This window comes from Microchirus variegatus (genome assembly GCF_963457635.1).
Source record: "Microchirus variegatus genome assembly, chromosome: 1".
Classification (NCBI taxonomy): Eukaryota; Metazoa; Chordata; class Actinopteri; order Pleuronectiformes; family Soleidae; genus Microchirus; species Microchirus variegatus.
In genome coordinates, this window is record NC_139802.1 from 45,813,085 (window position 1) to 45,835,692 (window position 22,608).

At 40.3% G+C, this 22,608-nt stretch overlaps 2 protein-coding genes across 2 annotated transcripts; one reads left to right on the forward strand and one right to left on the reverse strand.

Moving 5' to 3' along the window:
- Positions 1 to 1,102: 1,102 nt before the first annotated feature.
- odf2a (outer dense fiber of sperm tails 2a) lies at positions 1,103 to 11,821 on the reverse strand (the record flags this gene model as incomplete). The annotated part of the gene is made up of 18 exons (XM_083910205.1): positions 11,711 to 11,821; positions 11,503 to 11,616; positions 11,211 to 11,423; positions 9,756 to 9,943; positions 9,506 to 9,656; positions 9,299 to 9,424; positions 8,092 to 8,166; positions 7,912 to 7,983; positions 7,701 to 7,817; positions 6,800 to 6,985; positions 5,379 to 5,488; positions 4,917 to 5,052; positions 4,679 to 4,789; positions 3,479 to 3,742; positions 3,291 to 3,391; positions 2,853 to 3,015; positions 1,368 to 1,493; positions 1,103 to 1,276 (listed from the first exon to the last, which is right to left on the reverse strand). The coding sequence occupies exons 1-18, from the start codon at positions 11,816 to 11,818 to the stop codon at positions 1,103 to 1,105; spliced, it is 2,535 nt and encodes an 844-aa protein (XP_083766331.1). The 5' UTR covers positions 11,819 to 11,821.
- Positions 11,822 to 14,718: 2,897 nt separating this feature from the next.
- marchf5l (membrane-associated ring finger (C3HC4) 5, like) lies at positions 14,719 to 22,222 on the forward strand. The gene is made up of 5 exons (XM_083887804.1): positions 14,719 to 14,832; positions 16,012 to 16,105; positions 16,755 to 16,957; positions 17,032 to 17,600; positions 20,310 to 22,222. The coding sequence occupies exons 2-5, from the start codon at positions 16,077 to 16,079 to the stop codon at positions 20,472 to 20,474; spliced, it is 966 nt and encodes a 321-aa protein (XP_083743930.1). The 5' UTR covers positions 14,719 to 14,832; positions 16,012 to 16,076; the 3' UTR covers positions 20,475 to 22,222.
- Positions 22,223 to 22,608: the final 386 nt, after the last annotated feature.

Sequence of the window (22,608 nt, forward strand, 5' to 3'; positions counted from 1 at the left end):
ACATTTCACCCACGATGAATCCTCCACGTTATTGTCGCGAGTCTCGCGGCGGTCCTAGCGTCGTAGATGATTACGATAAAAAAACTACGTCTTTGTCACGCTGCAAATGTAAAAGTTTTTTGTTTTTTTTTATGCGTAAACGTAAAAATGAATAAACCTTTAATGCTTTAAGGTTAGCAACAATTAACCTACGATGAATCCTCCACGTTATTGTCGTGAGTCTCGCAGCGGTCCTAGCATCGTAGATGATTACGATAAAACAATACGTCTTTGTCACGCTGCAAATGTAAACGTCTGGGTTTTTTTTACGCGTAACGTAAAAATTAATAAGCCTTTAATGCTTTAAAGTTAAAAAACATATCAAGATATAATATTTTTTACAGCAGGTTTTGGGAATGTGCCATTTTCCGCCGCTAGGAACAAAAAAGTATGTTTTTTTCATCGAGCCATCCCAGGGCCTGATAATAATCTGTATCAAATTATCCTTGGAATGTATTTTATGGAAATTATTGTAGTTTTCTTAGATAAAAATATATTAATATTTGATATGTATATTTCAGGCTGAAGTAGCTTTAAAAGACTGACTCATTAAAAGTGGAAAAATAGTAATATATAAGGTTTTTACAGCAGTTTTTGGGGAGGTGACATTTTCTGCCACCAGGGACAAATAAGTAAGTTTTTTAAAGAAACTCTTAAGCGTTTCATTTGTAGTCGGAACTCGGAGCGCCATGTCATAGAAACAGGGTTCACACCGTTTTATTTGAGATTATATGTGTAAGTTTTAATGAATTTCCTAAACATCTGTGCAAATGTTTGTTCACTAACTAAAAATTCAGAGTTTTAACATATACGACTGTAATTTATCACAATTTTCATTGTTATTTGGGCTCGACAGTCCTCAAATATAAAGTTTGGGGAGAAACTGCTCTCTATTTGACGTCATCTCGACCGCCGTCCCTCATTTTTCTTCTTCTATGGTTGAGACATGTTTTTGACTTCTGCGTTTCTGACCCACCACAGCTCCTGTGCTCCAGGTCCTTCCTCCTGGTCTGGTCTTATAACCCTGACATATAATGTGACCGACCGCGTGACGGTGGGCGGGTCAGATGGGAGAGGGCGGAGCCTGCAGGGAGCTGCAGACCACCACGTCTCCGAACACGTCGCTGTACGACTCCTTGAGGAACTGGACGTAGTTCTGCAGGCTGCGGTTGGTGCTGTCCGACTGCTCCAGGCGATCCGTCATGTCCTGGAGTCGACTCTGGTATCGCCGCTCCGCCTGAGCATCGCGAAAACACACACACTTAACACAACCTGCTAACACTTCACACACACACACAAGCACAGAGCAAAGAGCTAACGGCGTTTACCTCCTCTTTGCTACGTCGCAGTTGGTTGATTTCCGACGTGGTTCTGCTGAGCTGCGTCTCCAGTTCTACGATCTTTCCGTGGATGGAGCGTTCTTTGGTGGAGGCTCGTTCTCTGCTCTCCGACACCTGGAGACGAAACGGAACACGCAGCATGTTAACAAATGATTGACGAAACAGTCATCGCTAACGGCTAACTTATTTAAGCTCCTCATCAACTTTGCAGTGACAAACTTCATCGTAGGTCGAGAAATCTTCCACTATCTTATATCTGCTCTTCTTCTCTTTCTTCTGTCTCTACCTCTGCCCTCCCCCCATTTGTCCTTTCACCACAACCTGTCTAGGCAGATGCTGCACATGCAATTATTTTTTGTGTAAAAGAATTTACAGCAAAGGGTTTTAACTTTTAATAAACACTCTAACATGACATTCTTTGCTTGTTATTTCTTAAATTATCGTCTCAAATTTTGTAAATTTGTTTTGTAAAATGTAAATTTGTCTGAAATATTGTAAATTTGTCTGAAATATTGTAAATTTGTCTGAAATATTGTAAATTTGTCTCAAATTTTGTACAGTTGTCTCAAATTGTGTAAATGTATTTTGTAAAATGTAAATGTGTCTAATTTTTTTTAAATTTGTCTGAAATATTGTAAATTTGTCTGAAATATTGTAAATTTGTCTGAAATATTGTAAATTTGTCTCAAATTTTGTACAGTTATCTCAAATTGTGTAAATTTATTTTGTAAAATTTAAATTTGTCTAAAATTTTGTAAATTTGTCTGAAATATTGTAAATTTGTCTGAAATATTGTAGATGCTGCACATGCAATTATTTTTTGTGTAAAAGAATTTACAGCAAAGGGTTTTAACTTTTAATAAACACTCTAACATGACATTCTTTGCTTGTTATTTCTTAAATTATTGTCTAAAATTTTGTAAATTTGTTTTGTAAAATGTAAAATTTGTCTACAATTTTGTAAATTTGTCTCAAATATTGTAAATTTGTCTCAAATATTGTAAATTTGTCTCAAATATTGTAAATTTGTCTCAAATTGTGTACATTTATTTTGTAAAATGTAAATTTGTCTCAAATGTTGTCCATTTGTTTTGTAAAATGTAAATTTGTCTCAAATTTTGTAAAATTGTCTCCAATTTTGGAAATTTGTTTTGTAAAATGTAATTTGGAGAATTTTTAAGGGCGTTTCACATCTTTTAAATTTGTTTTGTCCTAAAAGTTACATTTGTCTCTGTAAAAGTGTCTCTGAATGAGTGACGAACAGTCATTGCTAACGCTAACTTATTTAAGCTTCTCATTGACATTGCAGTGACAAACTATATCGTAGGTCGAGAAATCTTCCACTATCTTATACCTGCTCTTCTTCCCTTTCTTCTGTCTCTACCTCTACCTCTGCCCCCCCCCCCGCCCACAATTTGTCCTTTCACCCCAACCCGTCTAGGCAGATGCTCTATCTTCTATAATCTCCTGTACCTGTCGTCGAGCGTCGTCCAGAGCCTCCTCCAGACTGCGGCTGAGCAGACAACATTCTCGGCTCTTCTCCTCCAGACGGAGCTGAGCGCTGCGAACGCCGTCTTCGCGCTTGGCGAGGACCGACCTCAGGTCGCTGTTCTGACCGCTGGACTCCTCCAACGTCCTGTCGAACAGAGAAACCATCGACATACACTGGAAAAGTTCAATCATGTGTATTTCTTGCCCGTCAAGCAAGAAAACACGGACAGAGCTAACAGCGCGGGTTAGCGCGAGCAGCAGCATTTACACTTTTATTCAAAATCAGCAGCGTCGTCAAAATAACGTCGGTTTTGTCTGTTTTTTCCCCCTCATTTTAAGGAATATTAGAGTTTAAAAGTGGCTGCAGCTAAATTAGCTTAAAGTTTGAGCTTTACTGATGAACAAGAGGAGGTCACTGACCTTTCCAGCGTCTCCACTCGCTGCTGCAGCTGTCTGTTCTCCTCCAGCAGAGCCTTGTTCTTCTGTCTCAGCAGATCCATGTGGTTTCCCTGCGTCTCCACCTGCAAACGGACAGAAAACACGCACAGTTACAGACGTTTATCACATATCACATTATTCACATATTTCCCTCGTCAAAGCGTCGTGACCTTCAGACGTAGTTCGGTCACGCTGTTGCCGAGCTCGCCGCCGCGTCTCTCCTGAGCTCGCTCTCGGTCCTGAGCCTCCTGCAGCAGCAGCTCAGCGCGGCGTAGAGCGTCGGGAAGCGGCTCCAGCTGTGAGAGTCGACCCTGCAGCTCCAGACGAACCTCCTCCACCTCCTGGTCCAGTTTCCCCCGCACGGCCTGGGCCGCCTGCTCCGCCTGAGCCAGACGAGCGGCAAAGTCGTCGGCCTCGGCTCGAGTTTTCACCATCTGGACCGAGACGGATAATAGACGTTAATATAGATGTTAATAGACATTGCAGATGATAACTTTTTTATTTTGGTGTGGAAAAAAATTTGTATTTTATTTTTTGTATGAAAACTTGGGTTTGATGCAAATAAATGTACTTTTTTAATTAAAAAAAAAACTAAATTTAAGGTTTTATGAAAAATGTGTTTATATATATATATATATATATATATATATATATGTATATGTATAAAAAGTATTTTGGTTTGGCTTTTGTTGCCTCTAAATATTAAGGGAAAAAAAATACTTAATTTAAGGTTTTTGGAAAGTAAAAAATCTGGGAAATTTTTGATGAGTATTGAAATTATAGTTTAGTGAAATTGTTTTGTAAAATGTAAGTTTGTCTCAAATTTTGTAAATTTGTTTTTGTGGGATTTGTAAAAAAGTTCAACATTTTTGTACATTTGCTTTGTGAAATTTAAATTTTTTTCTTCAATTTTGTGGGATTTGTAAAAAAAGTTTTACATTTTTCTAAATTTGTTTTGTAAAATGTAAATTTGTGTCAAATTTCCTAAATTTGTTTGTAAAATGTAAATTTGTCTAAAAAATGTTCTTAAATTTTCTAAATTTGTTTTGTAAAATGTAAATTTGTCTAAAATGTAAATTTGTCTAAAATGTAAAATTGTCTAAAATGTTGTAAAATTTTGACAAATTTTGACAAATTTTGTAAAATTGTGACTAATTTAGTAAAATTGTCTCAAATTTTGTAAAATTGTCTCAAATGTTGTAAATTTAATTTGTAAAATGTAATTTTGGGCGATTTCTAAAAGCGTTTCACATCTTTTAAATTTGTTCTGTCCTTAAGTTTGCTTTGTCTCTGTAAAAGTATCAGTGTTATCTACACATATATATACACATGTATATATATATATACATATGTACACTCCTCGTTCATACCTGTATCTTGTAGCTGTCCAGCAGACTCTCGTACTGTCTGATGGACGCTCTGACCTGCTGCAGCTCAGACTGAGACACCACCAGCTTCTCGTCCACCGTGGTCGCTGAGGCCTGAGGAGTAAATCACAGAGGAAATCAACCTAATGTAATCTGAGTCTATGAAGGGAAAGAGGGGAATGGACAGTGGACGGAGACGACCCAGGACAGAGAAGCAGGACATGGTCAGTGTGGTGTTCACCTTCAGAGACTGGTTGTCCAGTTTGACCGCCGTGTTCTCCGAGGTCAGGACGTGAAGTCGGTCCAGCAGAGTCTCTCTATCCAGACGGATTTTATCGTCCGCGCTGCGAATCTGCTCCGTCAGCTCTGAAATACGACTGTGACGTCACACCACAGAACACACAAGGTTTCAGGTTTTTCGATTTGTTCTGCTCATCTACAACTTCCTGTTGAAACACTGTACGGGCAGTTTTGGGTAATTTAAATCAAAATACTGTACGGATATCAGGTCTTTTCATTAAACACAAGAATGGTACGGGTGAGCATGAATGAATAAAACACGATGTTTGTTGTTGTTTATCGTTTGCTAGACCGTTCTCTCAAATTTCACTTTTTAATCTCATCCTGGGGTTATTTTTAGCCAGCGGCGCTAACGTGTGTGTGTGTGTGTGTGTGTGTGTGGCAGGAAGGAGGCGACACACACCTGTTGAGCAGCGACACATCCATCTCCAGTTTACTCTTGTCTATCTCTTGTTGTGTGTGAAGACGTTGCCAACTTTCAGCTGTGGATAGAGCTTCAGTCAACTTCTTCTCCTGATAAAGACAACATAAAAAAGGGTAAAATAATCATTTTGACAGTGAGCTGACTTTCTTCTTCAAAAACAAAAGATTGAAATTTACCATCATAATAGTCGGCATCGCCCCGAACAAGTATCTGTTGAACATTTTTGCAAACATCTTAAGAAATAATTTTAATGAATTTTTGAATTTCCGGTAATTATCCATTTTCCCTGATGCACTTTGACAGTGAGCTGACTTTCTTCTTAAAAAAAAAAAGTATCTCGGAATGACTTGAAATTCACCATCATAATAGTCGGCATCGCCCTGAATAAGGATCCTTTGAAAATATTTGAAAATCTTTTAAGGAATAATTTTCATGAATTTTTGAATTTCCGGAAATGATCCATTTTCCCTGATGCACTTTGACAGTGAGCTGACTTTCTTCTTCAAAAAAAAAGTATCTCGGAATGACTTGAAATTTACCATCATAATAGTCGGCATCGCCCTGACGAGGATCTGTTGAAAATATTTGCAAACCTCTTAAGGAAGAATTTTAACGAATTTTTGAATTTCCAGAAATTTTCCATTTGCTCTGATGCACTTTGACAGTGAGCTGACTTTCTTAAAAAAAAAAAAAAGTATCTCGGAATTACTTGAAATTCACCATCATAATAGTCGGCATCGCCCTGAACAAGGATCTGTTGAAAATATTTGCAAATCTTTTAAGGAATAATTTTAATGAATTTTTGAATTTCCGGAAATGATCCATTTCCTCTGATGCACTTTGAAAATGAGCTGACTTTCTTAAAAAAAAAAAAGTATCTCGGAATGACTTGAAATTTACCATCATAATAGTCGGCATCGCCCTGAACAAGGATCTGTTGAAAATATTTGCAAACCTCTTAAGGAATAATTTTAATTAATTTTTGAAATTTAGAAAATAATCCATTTTCCCTGATGCACTTTGACAGTGAGCTGACTTTCTTCTCGAAGACAAAAAGTATCTCGGAATGATTTGAAATTCACCATCATAATAGTCGGCATCGCCCTGAACAAGGATCCCTTAAAAAATTTAGCAAACCTCTTAAGGAATAATTTTCTTGAATTTTTGAATTTCCGGAAATGATCCATTTGCTCTGATGCACTTTGACAGTGAGCTGACTTTCTATCTATCTATAAAGCCACATATGTCTGTGTGTCTAACCCTAACCCTGAAACATCTTCAGCTCCCACTACAGGAATACATATTTCCTACGTGCACTGCACTAGTTAGTGTTAAACCCGTATTGCGATCGGCCGAAAAATGTCCCAGGGTTAATAAACCTGTTGAGTGCGAGGACTCACCATGTCCATGAGTTGGACGTTCAGCTGTCCCGTGGTGTCCTCGCAGCGCTCCGCTCGCTGTTTCTGAGCTCTGGTGGCTTTTTTCAGAGCGTCTCGGTCGGTGTTGGCCTGCTGCTTCTGCTTCGTCAGCTGCTCCTTCAGATGATCCACCTCCACTTTCTGACGCTCGGCCGCTCGCTCCAGGTTCTGAAGCCAAAGAGAAACAACAACAGATGACTCTGACGGTAGAATAACACAGATTATAACTCAGGTAACAGTTCATTTGTACTGGTTTGTTTTTACAGTGTTGTTTTTGGTTCTTTTATTTCTAGGTTTGCTTACATTTTCTTTTATATTTGTGACAGACCAGGCAATTACTCACTTTTATCCAAAATAAATGACCCTGGAGGCAGTAAAATATATTTAATTTGCTTGTTTTTATGCATTTTTTTAATGTTATTCTGTTTCTATATTGTTTAAGGGTCCCAAATTTTGAAAATGATTAGAATTATTAGCATTGCCAGAGCCTGTTATTCTGTGTATTTTCATATTTTGGGGTCTTTTTGTGTATTTTTGGACACGTCAAACATACAGATATTGAAATAATGACATAATAATAATAATAATAATAATGACTGAATGAGTCGGAAGTGGCTCGTTTAGTGATATATCCGTCACATTTCTCTTGCATTTCTTATCTAAACGACACCAACGTCAACTCTGCACAGTTTAGCGAGTCACCCGACGAGATTCAAGACGTTTCTTACATTGATATCATGATTATATTATATTATGAGACATTATAGAGGCTAAGACAAAGGCTTCCGATCGAACACTCACACAAACAATGTGATCACGACAAGGATGAGTTCCTATATTTGTTATAACCTCTTTCAATCAGACATAACGAGTCAAAACTGACCTTTATTTGCACAAGGAGCCTGTTGTTCTCGGCCTCTTTGCTGCGCAGCTGTCCTTGTAAATGAGCTCGCGTCGACTCCAGACTCTTGGACAAATGAACCGTGCTCTTGGAATTGTCCTGCATTTCATTTAAAAAAAAAAAAGATAACTGCTTTAGTTCAGAATCATCCCCGACACACACAAATCTACTAAAGATTAAACCCTCACAGCACCTTCTCAGAGTCCAGGAGTCTGGAGAGCTCATTGACCTCCTTCTCTCGCTCTTGAAGTTTCACCACAAGAAGCTGAAAAACAAGTTTCATCGCATGTGAAGTAGAAGAAGAAGAAGATGATAAAAACACACTGTGCTTTCTTTTTATTTGACGGAAAGAGTGGATTTTATTACAACTCACGGCGTTGTCGGCCTCTGTGTTTGTCAGTCTCGTCAGTAAATCGTCCTTCTGCTCCGACAGTTGCGCTGAATCCATCTGTTCACACACACACACAGATGTGGGTGTGTGATAATATAATAAATAGGTAGAAATGTATGTCCACATTTACAAAGCGTGCAAAGCGCCACGATGGACGCCAAATTCAAAATGCCCGACTTCCTGTTGCGTTTAGCCCATGGTCCCAATGGACTTTTTTGTTCGTCTTGGGCTATAACATCTTCCCACCAAGTTTCGTGAAATTCCGCGCAACTTCATCTTGGCGCGCGCCATCCACGTCTCACATCAGGGGGCGCTACAGCAACGCACGGGTCTGGGAGCTATGCCAATATTATCGCATTTTCGCCAGATCTGACCTTCATGCCAAGTTTCAAGCATTTTTATGCACGTTAACGCCCTCAAAAATGACCGCAAATTTGTTAGATTTACGAGGGTCACTGAATGCATCCCTAAGCTCGACACACCTTGGCCTTCGGCTATAACATCTTCCCACCAAGTTTCGTGAAATTCCGCGCAACTTCATCTTGGCATGCGCCATCCACGTTTCAAATCAGGGGGCGCTATAGAAAAATTAGTAACGATAAATTTACACGATAAAAGTAACACCAAACATACGTAGCGTAAAAAGTAACGCTAAACTAACGTAAAGTAAAAAAAAGTAACGCTAAACTAAGGTAACATAAAAAGAAATGCTTAAACTAAGGTAGCTTAAACTAAGGTAGCGTAAAAAGTAGCGCTAAATTAACGTAACGTTAAAAAAAGTAACGCTAAACTGAGGTAACATAAAAGGTAATGCTTAAACTAACGTAGCGTAAAAAGTAACACTAAACTAACGTAACGTAAAAAGTAACCCTTAAACAAACGTAGCGTAAAAAGTAACGCTAAATTAACGTAACTTAAAAAAAGTATCGCTAAACTAAGTTAACGTGAAAAGTAACGCTAAACTAACGTAACGTAAAAAAAAGTAACGCTAAACTAACGTAGCGTAAAAAGTAACGCTTAACTAACTTAACGTAAAAAGTAACGCTGAACTACTGTAGCGTAAAAAGTAAAAACTCTTGAAACTTGGCATAGTTCCCAGACCCGTGCATTGCTATAGCGCCCCCTGATGTGAAACGTGGATGGATGGAGCGCGCCAAGATGGCTACGGCGTTCATTCACGCCTTCATACCTTGGATCCGTGCTGCTCCCTGAGAAGATGTCTCAGAGCTCTGTTGGTGTTCTCGAACGTCTCCAGTTTCTGCAGCAGCGTCACCTTCTGATGATCCAGGTCTGAAACCTCAGCGGCCGACGCCCTCTTCTTCAGCGACACAAGACGACATCATCATCATCATTAATGATGTAAATACTAAAACAACGTGGCTGTGACAGGGCGAACACTCACCGTGGCTCCGCCCAGTTTGGACACCGACTCTCTGAGGGCGGACACTTGTTTGGCGGCGGCCTCTCCGTCCACCTCGGCCTCCATCAGCTTCCTGAGCAGAGCGTCTTTGTCCTGAGGAGGACATATGTCCTCGTCCTTGTCCGGTCTGAGAGGACGAGACAAGGTTTCAGTCAATCAGACGCGGTGATGTCTCTTCGCAGACGTCGTCTAACATCATCATCATCATCATCATCATGCTCCTCACCTGTGGACGTCGCTCTCCTCCAGCATCTTCTCCATGTCCTGGCGCAGACGCGAGTTCTCCCGCTCCGTCTCCACCAGCTCCTTGGTGACCTCGGCGAGCTCCACCTCCTGCTCGGCGATCACTCGCCGCGACACGCTCAGCCGCGACGACTGGCGCTCCAGCTGCTGCGCCTTCTTACGGAGCTCCACCTGCGCACACACACACACACACAGGTGCAGCACACAGGTGTTGTGATGTTTTTGGACTGTGAGAGGAACCTGGAGAACCTGGAGGAAACCCACGCACACACGGGACGCTTGTTCCGACCCAGGACTCCACCCCGGGTCTTGCTGCAAACCGGGTGGCCCCCATGACGTGACTCTGGATTTTTTAGTCTCTAAAGTAACGCTAAACTAACGTAGCGTAAAAAAAAAGGTAACGATAAACTAACGTAGCGCAAAAAGTAACGCTAAACTAACGTAGCGTAAAAAGTACCGCTAAACTAACGTAACGTTAAACTAACGTAACGTTAAAAAAGTTACGCTAAACTAACGTAACGTAAAAGTAACGCTAAACTAAAATAACGTTAAACTAACATTACGTTAAACTAACATTACATTAAAAAAGTAACGCTAAACTAACGTAACGTAAAGGTAACACTAAACTAATGTCAAAGTAACGCTAAACTAACGTAACTTAAAAGTAACGCTAAATTAATGTAAAAGTTACGCTAAACTAACGTAACGTAAAAAAGTAACGCTAACCTAACGTAGCGCAAAAAGTAACGCTAAACTAACGTAGTATAAAAAGTAGCGTTAAACTAACATAACGTAACGTTAATTAACTTAGCGTAAAAAGTAACGCTAAACTAATGTAACATTAAACTAACATAATGTTAAAAAAGTAACTCTCAACTAACGTAACGTTAAACATAACGTTAAAAAAGTAACACTAAACTACCGTAACGTAAAAAGTAAGGCTAAACTAACGTAACATTAAAACAAGTAACGCTAAGCTAACGTAACGTAAAAAAAAGTACCGCTAAACTAACATAACGTTGAAAAAAGTAACGCTAAACTAACGTAACTTAAATAAGGTAATGCTAAACTAACGTAAAATAAAAAGTAACGCTAAACTAACGTAATGCTAAACTAACGTAGTGTAAATAGTAAAGCTAAACACACGCAGTACACAGGTACGCTGGTTATTTGTAGCGCTGCTCTTTTCGTTTAATAAACAGACCGCTAGAGGAGCTAACGCAGCTAACTGGTTAACGGTGCCTGGACTCCGGATTAGTTTAGTTAGTTGCAGCCCTAGTTTAAATTTGAGAGACTTTTTTTGGTGTTTTAAAGTTACGTACTACAGCTTTAAGCTTGTTAACAAAACGTGTGATGTAGGGATTTGCTGTTATCGGATTTAAGTTATATTCTGCGTAAACACTCATTGATAAAAAAAAACTAAATTAAAGCCACCGACCTCGTTCTTCAGAGAGCCGACTTCTGTCATCAAACTGTCAATCTTCTTCTCGTACTGGTTGATTCGTCCGTGTAGCACCTCCTCCTCCACCTCTTCCACCTCCTTGTCTCCCTGTGTTGCCAGGTCAGCCAATCGCAGCGGAGAACGTGGGGTCTCTGGTGCTGATCCTGGTTCAGGAAGTGGCGGCGCGATCTCGAGGCGGTGCGTCAGACCCTTTGGGTTCACATGACACTTTCATTCAGTGACAACATCCTGTCGGGAAACGTGAGGAAGCTTTTAAAAGAGCCGTTACCTCCCACTTGAACGCCGAGTCTCGTACGGAGGTTTTTCCCGGGGGAATCCATGGAAGGCGAGTCCTGACCGTGGCTGTGGGACGGAGGCTTCCTGCGTCTGTTTTGGTCTTCGCCTTTAAAAACGAAAAACAAATGTGCAAAAATAACTCACGACGTCAAAACATGATATGATATAACATTAGAGAATGAAACCGTGGATTGTGTCACCTGCTGCGTTTTGCTTGGACTCTTCCTGAGACTCTTGATGTGAACGTGGACCGGTGTGTCGTCGCTGACGTGGACGTGGAGCGGAGGCGAAGTCGACCGATGTCTCATCGCTTTCCTCTGCGGGAAAAAGATTGAATATTACTGACTTTTTAAAAACATAGCGTAAAAAGTAGCGCTAAACTAACGTAACATAAAAAAAGTAACACTAAACTAATGTAGCGTAAAAAAAGTAACACTTAACTACCGTAGCGTAAAAAGTAACGCTAAACTGACGTAACGTCAAAAGTAACACTAAACTAACGTAACATAAAAAGTAATGCTAAACTAACGTAATATTAAAAAGTAACGCTAAACTTTCCTCTGTGGGAAAAAGATTGAATATAACTGACTTTTAAAAAACATTGCATAAAATGTAGCGCTAAACTAACGTAACGTAAAAAAAAGTAAGGCTAAACAAACATAGCATAAAAAGTTAAACGCTAAACTGACGTAACATAAAAAGTAACACCAAACTAACGTAACGGAAAATAGTAACACAAAACTAACATAGGGTAAAAAGTAACGCTAAACTAACGTAACGTAAAAAGTAACGCTAAACTAACGTATCATTAAAAAAAAGTAACACTAAACTAACGTAACATAAAAAAAGTAACACTAAACTAACGTAACGTAAAAAGTAACACGAAACTAACGTAACGGAAAAAAGTAACAAAACTAACAAAGGGTAAAAAGAAACGCTAAACTAACGTAGCATAAAAAAAAGTAACACTAAACTAACGTAATGTAAAAAGTAAAGGTAAACTAACGTAACATAAAAAAAGTAACACTAAACTAATGTAGCATAAATAAAAGTAACACTAAACTAACGTAAGGTAAAAAGTAACGGTAAACTAACGTAACATAAATAAAAGTAACACAAAACTAACGTAAGGTAAAAAGTAACGGTAAACTAACGTAACATAAATAAAAGTAACACTAAACTAACGTAAGGTAAAAAGTAACGGTAAACTAAAGTAACATAAAAAAAGTAACACAAAACTAAAGTAACATAAAGAAAGTAACACTAAACCAATGTAGCATAAAAAAAGTAACACTAAAAGAACGTAACGGAAAAAAGTGAATGAAAAAGAATGAATATTACTGACCACAAGAAAGTTTACAATAAGAAATTATTCTTAGTTAAATTACGAGATAGAAGTGATAAAAAGCCATAATTCTGATCATCTAATGTAATAAATAACAATATATTTTTATTCATAAAGCACTGTAAAACTCATAATACAAAGGGGGTTAAAACCATGAGATTGGAAGTAGAAACTGCAGCTGGGACTTTACACAATAAATGTTTTAAATCCTCATTTAAAACTGTTTGTAATCAAGCGAATAATCGAAACACGTGTCGTACATACAGCACATTTACAGATACTGGAAGACTAATGTACAACCACTGTATATCAAAAACTAAATACTGATGACAAAATAATAAATAAGTAAAGTTTTAGAAGTTGTTTGGGGCAAATATTATTGAATGGAAAACTAAACGAACCTGATCCCGTTCACAAAAGCTCTAATTTAAACTACATTAGCATAAATCAACACAACTACTCGTCGCTACGACATGCAGCTTGAAACACCCGCGATGGACACGCTGTAAACTAAAATTCGGCCGTATATTCGTGCGATTATAAATCGTAAAATAGAGTTTTTAGGAGACAAAGACAAGAGGTAAACACGAGCTCGTCATTAGCCTTAGCTCATTAGCTAAACTTGACAGCAGCCTCACTAGCTAAGAAGTTATTTATCGCAGGTTTCTTGCAGGGAATTGCTTTACGGAGCAGTAACTGCGTTTAAGAAAGGTAAATAGTGGCCAAAATCGCTCGGTTTTCGTGGATATAATCGTGTCCCGGATAAGCTAACTGCACATGCGCTTCATTAGTTTCATCCTTTAGCTTTTCTATTAGCTTATCTGCCAATTAATTAGTTTAAAGTGGCTTTCTTTTGACTGTGCTACATTTACGACATAATAAAGACATGTGTACTACTACTACTTACACTACTACTACAAATACTACTACTAATAATAATAATAATAAATTGTGCTCTTACCATAAGAGAAACAATAATAGTCTCCTGCAGACTGATGTATTTGTGTATTTAGCAAAGTCGCCAGTGAAATAAAACTTGTACTTCGAGCAGAAGAAAGCTCACACTGGGGGATAAACTTCATCACGTCCTGACGTCGCTGATTGGACAGTTCAAAGCACGTGACCTCATTTCTCCAACGGTGATTGCAGCAGAGTCCAAACCCGGCCGCGTTTCTATAGCAACAACACACCGTCAAACGCAACACAAGACGAGAAGAGCTGGGGAATCCGAGTGCACGTGAACTACGCATTTTCAACCAACTTTATATAAAACAGACAGGAGCGCAGTGACAGTCAACCAGACTTGAGATTTTAGACGTTTCCCATGTAATTGTTGGAGATTAACCCACGTTTTTAGGACTGTTAGGTCTTTTTTTTACCGATTGACAGTTCGGCACTGTTCGGCTTGATCTTTGTGTCTGACGTCTCTTCCTGTGACGGCACTCTGGCCAATCAGTAGCCGGCAATCTGGCGACGTCACTTATAGTACCTACTCAGTGCGCTTGGAACCCAGGGATGTACGATAAAATCTGGATCCCGGACTTTTTATGGGCTTTAGGAAGGTTTTTCAAACTCCATTCATTAAAAATATAGAATATAAAGATCTATAAAAGCCTGTGTCCATGTCTCGAGGTGTCCACCATGACAAAATTGTCTTCAAGGCAGAGGGGACGGAGCTCTATCCAGTTTTTTATAATACTTTACATCCATGTGCATCATAAAAATGACTGATAAATGTGATGAATTGTTTTTTCACGACTGAAGTCCAAATTTCCCACTGGTTTCCTGTACCTTGAATGCATCAATGATCACTCACACTCGGCGACCAATCAGAAAGCCGCTTGATAGCCCGAGTGGGCGGGACTTGTGTGTCTGTCAGAGAGAGTGTTGGTGAAACGTTCTTTAGCATAAACACACAGAAAAGCCCGGATTTAAGAGCGTAAACGGAGTAAATGTGGATTAACTGTTGTTTTCCAGGTACGTGCTGTCGTAACACGAGTGTCGCAGTAAATGACGGCGTAAACGAGCGGTTTTTATAGCGGTAATCAACCGGTTTGAGTGAACGAAATTAGCTAAAGCTAAAAAAAAAAGTGTAGCTAAAGTTGACAGGCTAGCTCTTGTTAGCGCACACACAGGTTTGTTTTTGAGGTCACAGCAGGTGATTTAACTTGAAATCGCACAAAAACAGCCACGTTAAAGCGTGTTCTACATTCAAGCAACTGTGTTTGTTAACGCTGAAAAGATTATGTCGTAAAAATCCACGAATATTCAACTTTTGCTATCGGTTTCTGTTTGTAGGAAAGAAGGAGTGCTGGGAAGTACAGAGCGATACTTATGCACTTTAGCTAACATTTAATGCATTTAATGTTTAGTTTTTACTCTGTGTGACTTATTTTACAGCTAAACTGAGTTTTATTTTCCTTGCTACGTCCTTAAATATTCACATTATTATATGAGTGGGATTTAAAGTATGATCCAGGATATGAAACATCTAAAATCACACGTTTAATTCATCAAAATGACATCATTTGATGAATTATAACACAGTTAATAGGTTATGCTGTATTAAATACATGTATGTGGAGTCATTAGTAATAACTTTTATATTTTTGTTTTCTTTTATCGCTCTCAAAGATTAGTTTGATAATGCTGAGTCATTGTTTCACCCAGCTACTATTTTTCTACTTCCACTGTTTTATTTTTTCATTTATTTCAATAAAAAATACCATCTAAAGCCATAAAAAAATGATTCTGCTATTTATACTTTTGGAAATATTCAAGGTAAATAAGGAAATCTCAATTAATTCAATATATTTCACTGTATTTCCATTTGTTGGGGTCAGAAAAGTCTTTAATATTATTATTATTATTAAGGTTTATTTAGATAGGGACAGATACAAAAACATAGACAATTTTAAACAGTCATCTGATGCATGCATCATAGTGTTTTTAGCTTTATCTTATTAAGTTACATGAAATGATTTTAAACATGTAAACAAGCTGTTATCGTATCGTTTCAGCAGCTTAATGTAACGTCAGGCTGTGTAAACTTTAGATATCTATCATGTAAATGTCGGTTTACGCATGTTTATGTTTACGGCTACGTCACAAACGCTTAAAAGCTCCGCCCACGTGTGTGTTTTTGTGATTTCACAGGTGTTTTCTGCGTCTGATGGTTTCATGAAAACATCTCGGAGAGAAAGAGTCGCTTCACGGCCGTCATGTCTGTTACTGAGGAGCAGCCTGAGAAGTAAGTGTGTGTGTGTGTGTCAAAGGTCAAAGGTCAAAGGTCAAAGGTCAAGGTCCACAGAATATGATAATAACCAAGTAATGTCGTTTCCTCAAATAAAAGGTGGATTCTTTATAAGAATCTATAAAAACAACGACTCTACAGTAAAGCCTTTGCCCCTGTAATATGATCTAAATATGTTCATAAATAACCAGCTCTAGGTCTCAGTCTTTATCAATATTCAATCTCGTTAAGGTCTATTTGGTCCAGAAAATGCAGTTTTTAATGATTTCTTTGTTTCATGGAGCAGAGAAACCAGAAAATATTCACATTTAAGAAGCTGAAAAGCCACAAAACTAGATTTTAAGACCAAAAAAATATATAAATGAATGCATTTTTTTTTTAACTTTATTTTAGTTTCAAGTGGTATTTGCTGTACTATTTTCACCATTTAATGTATGAAAATTCATAAAATGTTGCTAAAACTATATATATTTTTGTATTCAATCAACGTTAGCCATGACAGCGCCTCCTAAAGTCAGAGCCAGAGAAAATCCATGTTCTAAATCAAACAGAAAGTCTGCCATTTTGAGTTTTTCCGGTCGTTTTTGGTTAATTTATGTCTCTGATTAAAACCTGTGTGTGTGTGTGCATGTGTGTGTGTGCGCAGACACTGCTGGGTGTGTTTTGCCACAGAGAGGGACGACCACAGCGCAGAGTGGGTGAGTCCGTGCAGGTGTAAAGGCTGCACCAAATGGATCCACCAGGCGTGTCTTCAGCGCTGGCTCGACGAGAAGCAGAAGGGAAACAGCGGCGGCGCCGTGTCGTGTCCACAGTGCGGCACCGAGTACCACGTCACCTTCCCCAGGATGGGTGAGTGACGCCCGTGTGTGTGTGTGTAAGAGTGTGTGTGACGCATGACTCACCGTGTCTCCGTCCGTCCTCAGGTCCTCTGGTCTTCTTCCTGGAGCAGGTGGACAGGGCGCTGTCCCGGGCCAGTCCCTTCGCCGCGGTGGGCGTGGTGGCCGGCACCGTGTACTGGTCGGCCGTGACGTACGGCGCCGTGACCGTCATGCAGGTCGTGGGTCACAAGAAGGGCCTGTACGTGATGGAGCGGGCCGACCCGCTCTTCCTGCTGATGGGTTTACCCACAATCCCCGTGGTGCTGGTGCTGGGGAAGATGATCCGCTGGGAGGATTACGTCGTGAGGCTGTGGCAGAAATACTCCTTTAAACACTATCTCCCCTCAGGTGCGTGGACACTCGAGCACAAAATGTCTACACTTTCTTTCTTGTTTTTAGTCATTAAAACTGGATATATATCATATTTGTGTGTGTTTCATACCTCAGGTAACAGTGGTTATCGTCCTCGTGTCCCCGCTGACGTCCCTGGAGCCGGAGATCACCTCTCCGTGTCCAGGACTCTGTGCGGCGCCCTCATCTTTCCCTCCATCGCCAGCCTGGTGGGAAGAATCCTGTTCCAGCGCGTCACCTCCAGCCTGCAGAGAACCATACTGGTGAGTGTTCTCTTTATCCACGTACCTCCCAAACTGCAGGGGGAGCTAGCTCCGTAGAGTTAAACGCAAAAAAAAAAACGACAAGAAAGTTCTGCTTTAAACGCTCCTTTTCGTTCGATTCCATGTTACGATGTTATGACTCTCTCACGGCTAAAGAATAAAACGACGACTTAAAGACAAAGTTTACGTTTTTCAGATCGATATCGGGAGATTTTTATCGCTAACTTTACGTTAAAAAAGTCAAAACGAAGAAGAAAAGTCTGCTGTTCCTAACAAAAATGAATAAACAATAACCTCATGGGCTAAAGAACAACTCTACGCGCTTGTTTCTGGTCTCTGAAGGCCACCGTAGTTCTGTGGCCTCACCACTAGATGTCACTAATTCTGATGCACTGGACCTTCAACAAGAAAAACCGAACCGCAGTTCGTAAGTTCACGACTGCAGTTCGTAAGTTCACGACTGCAGTTCGTAACTTCACGACCGCAGTTCGTAACTTCAGGACAGCAGTTCGTAACTTCACGACCCTAGTTCGTAACTTCACGACAGCAGTTCGTAACTTCGCGACAGCAGTTCGTAAATTCACGACAGCAGTTCGTAACTTCACGACCCTAGTTCGTAACTTCACGACAGCAGTTCGTAACTTCGCGACAGCAGTTCGTAAATTCACGACAGCAATTCCTAACTTCGCGACAGCAGTTCGTAAATTCACGACAGCAGTTCGTAACTTCACGACTGCAGTTTGTAACTTCACGACAGCAGTTCGTAAACTCACGACAGCAGTTCGTAACCTCACGACAGCAGTTCGTAACTTCACGACCGCAGTTCATAACTTCACGACCACAGTTCATAACTTCACGACCACAGTTTGTAACTTCGCGACAGCAGTTCGTAACTTCGCGACAGCAGTTCGTAACTTCGCGACCGCAGTTTGTAACTTCGCGACAGCAGTTCGTAACTTCGCGACAGCAGTTCGTAACTTCGCGACAGCAGTTCGTAAGTTCGCGACAGCAGTTCGTAAGTTCGCTACTGCAGTTCGTAAGTTCGCGACAGCAGTTCGTAAGTTCGCGACAGCAGTTCGTAAGTTCGCGACCGCAGTTTGTAACTTCGCGACAGCAGTTCGTAACTTCGCGACAGCAGTTCGTAACTTCGCGACAGCAGTTCGTAAGTTCGCGACAGCAGTTCGTAAGTTCGCTACTGCAGTTCGTAAGTTCGCGACAGCAGTTCGTAAGTTCGCGACAGCAGTTCGTAAGTTCGCGACAGCAGTTCGTAACTTCACGACAGCAGTTCGTAAGTTCGCGACAGCAGTTCGTAAGTTCGCTACTGCAGTTCGTAAGTTCGCGACAGCAGTTCGTAAGTTCGCGACAGCAGTTCGTAAGTTCGCGACAGCAGTTCGTAACTTCACGACAGCAGTTCACGGCTAAAGAATAAAACGACGACTTAAAGACAAAGTTTACGTTTTTCAGATCGATATCGGGAGATTTTTATCGCTAACTTTACGTTAAAAAAGTCAAAACGAAGAAGAAAAGTCTGCTGTTCCTAACAAAAATGAATAAACAATAACCTCATGGGCTAAAGAACAACTCTACGCGCTTGTTTCTGGTCTCTGAAGGCCACCGTAGTTCTGTGGCCTCACCACTAGATGTCACTAATTCTGATGCACTGGACCTTCAACAAGAAAAACCGAACCGCAGTTCGTAAGTTCACGACTGCAGTTCGTAAGTTCACGACTGCAGTTCGTAACTTCACAGTTCACAGTTTGTAACTTCGCGACAGCAGTTCGTAACTTCGCGACAGCAGTTCGTAACTTCGCGACCGCAGTTTGTAACTTCGCGACAGCAGTTCGTAACTTCGCGACAGCAGTTCGTAACTTCGCGACAGCAGTTCGTAAGTTCGCGACAGCAGTTCGTAAGTTCGCTACTGCAGTTCGTAAGTTCGCGACAGCAGTTCGTAAGTTCGCGACAGCAGTTCGTAAGTTCGCGACCGCAGTTTGTAACTTCGCGACAGCAGTTCGTAACTTCGCGACGGCAGTTCGTAACTTCGCGACGGCAGTTCGTAAGTTCGCGACAGCAGTTCGTAACTTCGCGACAGCAGTTCGTAACTTCGCGACAGCAGTTCGTAACTTCGCGACAGCAGTTTGTAACTTCGCGACTGCAGTTCGTAACTTCGCGACTGCAGTTCGTAACTTCGCGACCGCAGTTCGTAACTTCACGACAGCAGTTCGTAACTTCACGTCAAATTTGCGACAGCACTTTGTAATTTAACTCAAATATGTACCTCCCAAACTGTAGGAGGAGCTAGCTCGGTAGAGTTAAAACGCAAAAAAAAACGACAAGGAAGTTCTGTTGTATTCTATGTTAACTCCTTCACGGCTAAAGAATAAAACAACCACTTAAAGACAATGGTAATGTTTTCGATCGATATCGGGAGTTTTTTATCGTTGACTTTACGTTAAAAACGTCTACGTTTCCATTTAACGTCAACTGACCTGGCTTTTATAGTCAGACTCAGTCCTTTGTCACCTCAAGACGACATAACAACACTGCTGCACTCACAGCGCCCTCTACTGGACGAGTTACGATAAAATTTCTTGGCTGACTATTTTGGACTTACGACTTTTGGGGTAATTTTCCTCACGCAAAAAACCAACAAAAAAAAAGTCCAAACGAGTGGCTGGTCACTGACGCCGCACTGTCGCCTTCTCTCCACAGGGTGGCATCACGTTCGTGGTGATCAAGGGCATCTTAAAGGTGTATTACAAGCAGCAGAAGTACGTGGTACAGGCTAACAGACAGATCCTCGACTACCCGGAGAGAAACGGCGACAGACGGAGGGAGGACGGGGACGAGGACACGGAGGACAGTGGTAACGAGTAACGCTGCGGCGCCGACGATTCAAATAAAGGACATATACGTTTATTTTCTAATAAAACACAGAGCTGCACTCAGGTGAGTGACATCAAAACAACAGTCAGAACAAAGACGCATTTAAACGTCCACTGTGTCGTTTCTCTGTCGGATTTATTGAATATGTTTGTATAAGAGTGTGTTATCACTTTAAAAATAAAGATTATTTGTTGTTTGTAGCCTGTAAACAAACATAAGGCTAACGGAGGCCGCCATTTTGTGTGGCCATGTTTCTGTAGTAGCACAAACTGGAGCAAACGAAGAAGAAAAGTCTGCTGTTGCTAACAAAAATAAACAAAAACACTACATACTCGTTTCTGGTCTGCGGAGGCCACCGTAGTTCTGTAATCTGTTTCTGGGAAAGGGAAGGGTTCCTCCGTTTGTTGCAGTCTGCCACCTCACCACTAGATGTCACTAAATCTGATGCACTGGACCTTCAACAAGAAAAACCGTTCGTAACTTCACGACCGCAGTTTGTAACTTTACGACAGCAGTTCGTAACTTCACGACAGCAATTCGTAAGTTCTCGACAGCAGTTTGTAAGTTCGCAACAGCAGTTCGTAACTTAACGACCGCAGTTCGTAACTTAACGACCGCAGTTCGTAACTTCACGACAGCAGTTCGTAACTTCACGACAGCAGTTCGTAAGTTCACGACAGCAATTCGTAAGTTCTCGACAGCAGTTTGTAAGTTCGCAACAGCAGTTCGTAACTTAACGACCGCAGTTCGTAACTTAACGACCGCAGTTCGTAACTACACAACCGCAGTTCGTAAGTTCACAACCGCAGTTCGTAAGTTCTCAACAGCACTCTCACTCAACTTACGAACGTAAGTTCTCAACAGCAGTTCGTAACTTAGCGACCGCAGTTCGTAACTTCACGACCGCAGTTCGTTAGTTCTCAACAGCAGTTCGTGACTTAACAACCGCAGTTCGTAAATTCTTAACAGCAGTTTGTAAGTTCTCAACAGCAGTTCGTAACTTAACGAGCGCAGTTCGTAACTTAGCGACCACAGTTTGTAACTACACAACCGCAGTTCGTAAGTTCTCAACAGCAGTTCGTAACTTCACGACAGTAGTTTGTAACTTTGCGTCAATTTCGCGACAGCAGTTCGTAATTTTGCAGCATTGTAGCAACATTACGTGTGCGGTCACACGGTGAGTGCGACTGACTTGCTGTAAAACGAATACGACAAAAGCGCTATTAACGGTCAATGTAGCATAGCTTTTTTTTAACGAGTGGCGGCCATCTTGGCAGCCTATGTTGAAGCTGTTGAGGTTGCTCCGAGTGGACGTTTTCTTTCGCGGAAACTTCCGACTACAACTGGAACGCACCAATTGACCTCTTTCTGTGATGTTGTAGTTTGACCCACTTCTTAAAGTCCCGCCCCCTGTTTAGACACGCCCCCTCTAAGTGATAATTTAACTGCTCATTTAACTGAAATCTCACAGTGGGGTTTTGTTTGTAGTTGATTATTTATTGGTCTGATGTTTTGAACGTGTTGCACTTTGTGAGGACCGCAGCTTCACATGTGGTGGTTTGACACACACTCACACACACACACACACACACACACACACAGTGTGTCGCTGAGAACAGTTAAATATTTTAAACACAAACATGGCTGCAGTCAGAGGTTGATAGTGAAAGACTATGAATTTTCTCTGTTTTTGCCAAACAAACTTTCAACAAACTCAACCAGAGCTCTTATTTTATGTTTTGCTGAATAATTTGTCAAATAAAGTTTTTTCTGAAAATGAAAGTTTACCGTGGTCTTTTATTCACATGCTTCATTACCTATTTTGTAGGGCCACAAGGGGGCGCTGCACCATTGCAGTCAAACTAAATTGCTTTACACCAAATTAAACATCATTAAATCAGATTGAATCTACTTTTAAACTAATTTAAACCAAACTAAACACCATTTAATTTCGTAAAATCTTAATTTAACATCATTTCAACTGATTTAAACTGAATGTAATATTATTTAATCTGATTTAATCTTAATTTAACATGATTTGAACAGATTAAAACCAAGTAAAACATCATTAAATCTGATTTAATCTGCTTTTAAACTAATTTAAACAGAATTGAATCTGCTTTAA

Excerpts from the sequence above, each read along its gene's own strand:
- marchf5l (XM_083887804.1), top strand. The coding sequence starts at position 16,077 with ATGTCTGTTACTGAGGAGCAGCCTGAGAA. Across the intron at positions 16,106-16,754 it reads ACTGAGGAGCAGCCTGAGAA|ACACTGCTGGGTGTGTTTTG; the intron begins GTAAGTGTGTGT and ends GTGTGTGCGCAG. Across the intron at positions 17,601-20,309 it reads GCCTGCAGAGAACCATACTG|GGTGGCATCACGTTCGTGGT; the intron begins GTGAGTGTTCTC and ends TTCTCTCCACAG.